The following is a 4,565-nucleotide window of genomic DNA, read 5'->3' on the forward strand; positions in this document are numbered from 1 at the left end:
CCTGCAGTCTCTCGGTGCAGTCGAGTGCTCCTGGCTCGACCCGCTCGCGTTCTTCCGCGCGCTCTGCGACGAGGGGAGGGGCCCGCCTCGCTGGGCGGCCGGCCTGCGCGACCTCGCCCTCTTCACAAACTCACCTGGCGCGTGCCGGGCGGCAGCACGCGTAGCGGCGTCCGCCACTGTTCCGCGACACGGCCGCGACACGGCCGTTAGGCGCTGGGCGGGCGGATGTCGATGCTTTTGCGGCCGGCGTCGTCTCCGCGGCGGGCTTCGCCGACGACTGCGCGCTGCACATGGCGGCCGCATACACCGCCGCCCTCTTCCCTGCCCTCGAACGGCTCCTCATCGAGTGGTACGACAATGATGACTTGCCGGCGGGCGGAGTCGCCCGCGCCCTCGCGCCGCTGCGCGGCTGCTCCTCGCTGCGAGAGCTGCACCTGTGCCGCAGCGACGCTGACTGCGGGTCGATCGACGCCGACGCACAGAGCTTCGCTCGCGCGTTTGTCGCCGGTGGCGAGGGAGCGGCGCCGTGCCCCGCGTTGCGCGTGTGCGTACACGACGCACCGGGCCGGGGATTCGATGGCGGCGAGACGGCGTGGGCGATCGAGTGCGGCTTTTTGCCGTGGTGTCGCGCGTCTGAGTAGGCCCACGCCTGTGAGCTGTGTGAGTCTCCACCGCCCTCGCCAAGGGATGTACAACGCTGTCTTGAGGTCCGACAGGTTCGGCGCCAGGCCGTACCGGAGGTCGGTGCGCACACTTGTGCACTTGGAGCACTTGGAGTGAGGTCCGAGCATCAACCCACATGCACATGCACATGAGCTGTGTCGCCGGCGTGCAGCGGCCTGCCTCCGGAGGTGCCTCTGAGGTGGACATTTTTTGGTCACCGCGAGAGAACGCGTTCGAATTTTTATACTCCGGAAAACTTCAACTCTGCACGCCCACGCGCACCGGCCAGGGCTACAATAGTGCCAGTGAGGCGGAGAGGCGCGAGTCGGAAGGCCGCGACCGTCAAGTGTTCCCCCAATGTTCCTACAATCGCTGTGAACCCAGCCACGTATATAAGTAGCGCACCCAGCCAGCAGGCCAGGTGATCGGCATCCGGCATCGGGCTAGAGAGCCCTAGGCCTAGCCCCTAAAGGGGGTGCGCTCGAGAAGGGGCCATAACCCGACGCTAACCCGACGCTAACCCGTCCTATCGTATGCCCCCGAGCAGCGCGGGTCTGAGGGAGGGTGTAGAGGATGTAGAGTGTAGAGCGCTGTACCTCAGGCTGTATAGAGCTGTAGAGAGATGTAGAGCGCTCTGGAGTGCTGTAGAGCTGTAGAGCTCTACATCCGCCGCGTGACGAGGCGATGTGAGTCGCCTGTAGAGCGATGTAGAGTGCGATTTTGCTGTAGAGTTTGTTGTAGAGGCTCTACAGCAGGTGCTACAGCCAACCCGCCGGGAAGGCAGTGACTCAAAGAGGTCGAGCCGCGCTAATGGGGTGTCTCCGAGCTTACTGGAGCTCTGATGGACGGCCCTGACTATCCCTGACACACAGAGAGTCACTCTGACGACACACAACACCCTATGACTGCGTCATGACCAGCCTGCCATGCGTCGCCGGTGCCGCATTCGTCGCTGTGCTTCTTTAGCAGGCGGTGGACTGTCGGCTGCGAGGACGGTCGCATTTGCGCGAGGCGAGGCGAGCATTCAGACGCGTTGCATGCGCCATGACTCGCGCCAGCGCGTGCGGGAGCTCCTGGCTGAGCGTTGAGTCCAGGCGAGTTGCGCTGGCCACTATCGGCTATCGCTACGCCGAGCCGAGCTGACGCGCCGAGGCGCCGGCCAGTCGCAGCCGTGAGGCATGCCACAGCAGCAGAGGCACCTGCCACCCATTGGGCGGGCAGACAGAAGGCCAGGGCAGCACTGGCAAGTGCAACGCACCTCATGTCGGAGAGCGACCGTGCCTCGTTCGCGCCTTACCCGGGTATGATGTAGAGTTTGTTGTAGAGATTTCACGTTGTAGAGCGCCCTCTTACATCGCTCTACAACGCAGGCGCATCGTGACGCGGCGGATGTAGAGCTCTACAGCTCTACAGCGCTCTACAGCGCTCTACATCTCTACAGCTCTACAGCGCTCTACACTCTACATCCTCTACACCCTCCCTCAGGAACGGCGTTGCCGTCGTGGGTTCCCCTACCCACGGCGTAGTCTACGGCGGCGAACTCAATTCTTTTCCTACTGAGCGCCAGTCCCGTGCCTAGTTTAAGGTATGCCTAGTGTCGCGAGGTAAGGCAGAATTCTTTTTCCGGCCTGCCCCTTGGAGGCGCGAGGCGCGAGACCGAGCATCTCAATGCTACGACGACTACGAAGCCGACTCCGAGTCGGTTGCCGACTCAACGCCGCCTCCTCGCGCGGTCTCCAGCAGCGCCGCGGCCTTTGCCTCGGCGCCGACCCGTACCGCGTACTCGGGGTCAAGCTGGGAGCGAGCAAGCACGAGATCAAGGCGGCCTACCGCCGCCTCGCCATGAAGCACCACCCCGACCGCAATCCTGACGACCGGGAGGGAGCGGAGAAGCGGTTCAAGGCAGTCAGCGAGGCGTTTGCGAGGCTGAGCGACGGCGGCGCGGCTCACGCTCACGCAAGCCCTGGCGGCGGCAGAGGTTTCCCAGGCGGCGGCTTCGGAGGATCGGGCGCCTTCACCGAACAGGACGCGGAGAGGCTCTTCCGAGAGCTCTTCCGCGAAGGCTTTCCCGGAAACGTCGGTGTCCACGGCAGCTTTGGAGGCGGGCGCGGGCGAGGTCCCTCCTCGGCCAGGTTCCACCAGGAGGTCTTCCAAGGCCCGGACGGGCGCCTGCGGCTCCGGACGACGACAGTGGGGCCGGACGGCGAGAGGAAAGTGGTGGAGGAGGAGCTAGGGGCCGGGGGCAACCCGTTCGGCGGGCCGGGGCCCTTCAGCTCTGGGGGCGGTCCGCGGCGCGCAATGACAAAGGATGAGGAGGAGGCGATGAAGCGGGCGCAGCAGCAGATGCAAGCCGCGCTGCGCGGGATGGCGGCCGAGGCTGGCCGCGCAGTCGGCAGAGCGGTGGCTGACTACGCCAAACGCAGAGCCCTTGATGCGGCGGAGAGCGTCATTCGAGGCTTCTCTGATCGCTTTCGTAGCCTGGTCGGGGCAAGAGAGGGGTCGGGCAATGCCAGTGGCAGCGGTGGGGGCGGCGACGGCAGGAAGGGGGGCGAGGGGAGAGGCGGTCGAAAGTAGTTCGAACAGTACTCGTAGATTGTGAGAGCGTGCGTGCGTGTCTCTCCGCGCCTTGTGTGTGTCGCGTCCGCGGGAGCCCATCTCCGGGAGCCCAATCTCACTATCAGGCACTCTGGTTTGTGGTTAGTGGTTTCTGGTTTCTGCTCCGATAAAGAAAGGCAGAGCGTGAAAGTGTGCGAGTGTTTTGAGTACCTTCACAGTGGCGGCAAAGCGCGCGGCGATCTTGAGGGCACCACCTCCAGCAGGACGCTCCCTCAGTGCTCTCTCTGCCCCCCCAGGCGCCTATATTGAATTCCCGCCACCTATTCACCGCCGCACCTGAGCGGCGAGCTACCCCCGGCGGTGGGGCTGCAAGCGGGCTACTCTCTACCCGCCTCTTCGGCCGTCGAGCAGCCCGCCTCCTGAGCCCACCCCCGCAGGGCTGCTGTCCGGGGGCGGGAGGCCGCGCCGGCCCGCTGGGACCAAGGGCAAGGCGCGGCGAGCGGCTGTATAGCGTGGCTGGTTGGAGCTGGCCCATTAGGCCGAAGCGGGAGCGATGTGTATTCACACCGCAGAAACCAACACCCACACAGCAGAGATCCGGGAAGTCAAGTCGAGGCGGGTCGGGAAGTCCCTATACCCCAGTCGAAAAACAGTCAACAGAGCGCCCATGGGAAACCGCACATCAGAAACCCTATGCCCCGGTTTTAAATACTATTTAATAGCCTATGGAAAACCGAGCTCCGAGGTGTCCGGGTATCTATGACTATTGTTTATGCACGAGTGTTCGCGCTCGCGGGCGCTTCGGGGCGGATGCCGGATGGCGGATATCCGGGAACGATGGTCGATGCCATCGATTCGATGCGCGTTCACGGGATCACGCGGGATCACGCACAAATGTGAACATTACGTAATTTTCTAAATGATGCATGCTGGACAATAATCGGAACAACCCTCGTACACACATTTACGTTGCCAACCCCGCAAAAGTTAAAGAATTCGCCTCGCGTACACTACATATCAGTACCGCCGGATATCCCGGCGCCAATCGACCGCGCGCCCGTCATCCCTCAGTCTTCTCGAGGCCGGCGCGCTCCGTCATCTCCTCAATCAGCTGCCTACGGGGACAAACATCCTCTCTCCCTCAAGACGCGGTCAAGCCTCGCCGCTCTGCCACACTAGCTGCCGAATCTGGCGCAACGGATGGCGCACGACCAGCCGCCGCTCCGAGACGCTGCACCTGCAGCACGCGCGCGGCTGCGCGTGCCACTCCGCACCTATCGCCGCCGCTCCTCCTCCCATGCTCCTGCCCATGCTGCGCCCTGCTGGATGCGCAGCCGGCGCGGCGC

At 64.1% G+C, this 4,565-nt stretch overlaps 2 protein-coding genes across 2 annotated transcripts in view; both read left to right on the forward strand.

Moving 5' to 3' along the window:
- The window catches only part of EMIHUDRAFT_219980 (hypothetical protein), a gene marked incomplete at both ends in the record, with an annotated part of 1,740 nt that extends 1,099 nt beyond the window's left edge, over positions 1-641 (forward strand). Inside the window, one exon of the mRNA XM_005757936.1 lies at positions 165-641. Within this exon, the coding sequence (XP_005757993.1) occupies positions 165-641 (477 nt within the window). The remainder of the gene's footprint in view (positions 1-164) is intronic.
- A 1,780-nt stretch (positions 642-2,421) lies between these two features.
- EMIHUDRAFT_60401 (hypothetical protein) lies at positions 2,422-2,583 on the forward strand (the record flags this gene model as incomplete). Its single annotated transcript, XM_005757937.1, has 1 exon — positions 2,422-2,583. A coding segment is annotated over one exon (162 nt), but the record flags the coding sequence as incomplete, so codon positions are not given.
- Between the last annotated feature and the right edge of the window lie 1,982 nt (positions 2,584-4,565).

The sequence above is a fragment of the Emiliania huxleyi genome, assembly GCF_000372725.1.
Source record: "Emiliania huxleyi CCMP1516 unplaced genomic scaffold EMIHUscaffold_89, whole genome shotgun sequence".
Lineage (NCBI taxonomy): Eukaryota > Haptophyta > Isochrysidales > Noelaerhabdaceae > Emiliania > Emiliania huxleyi.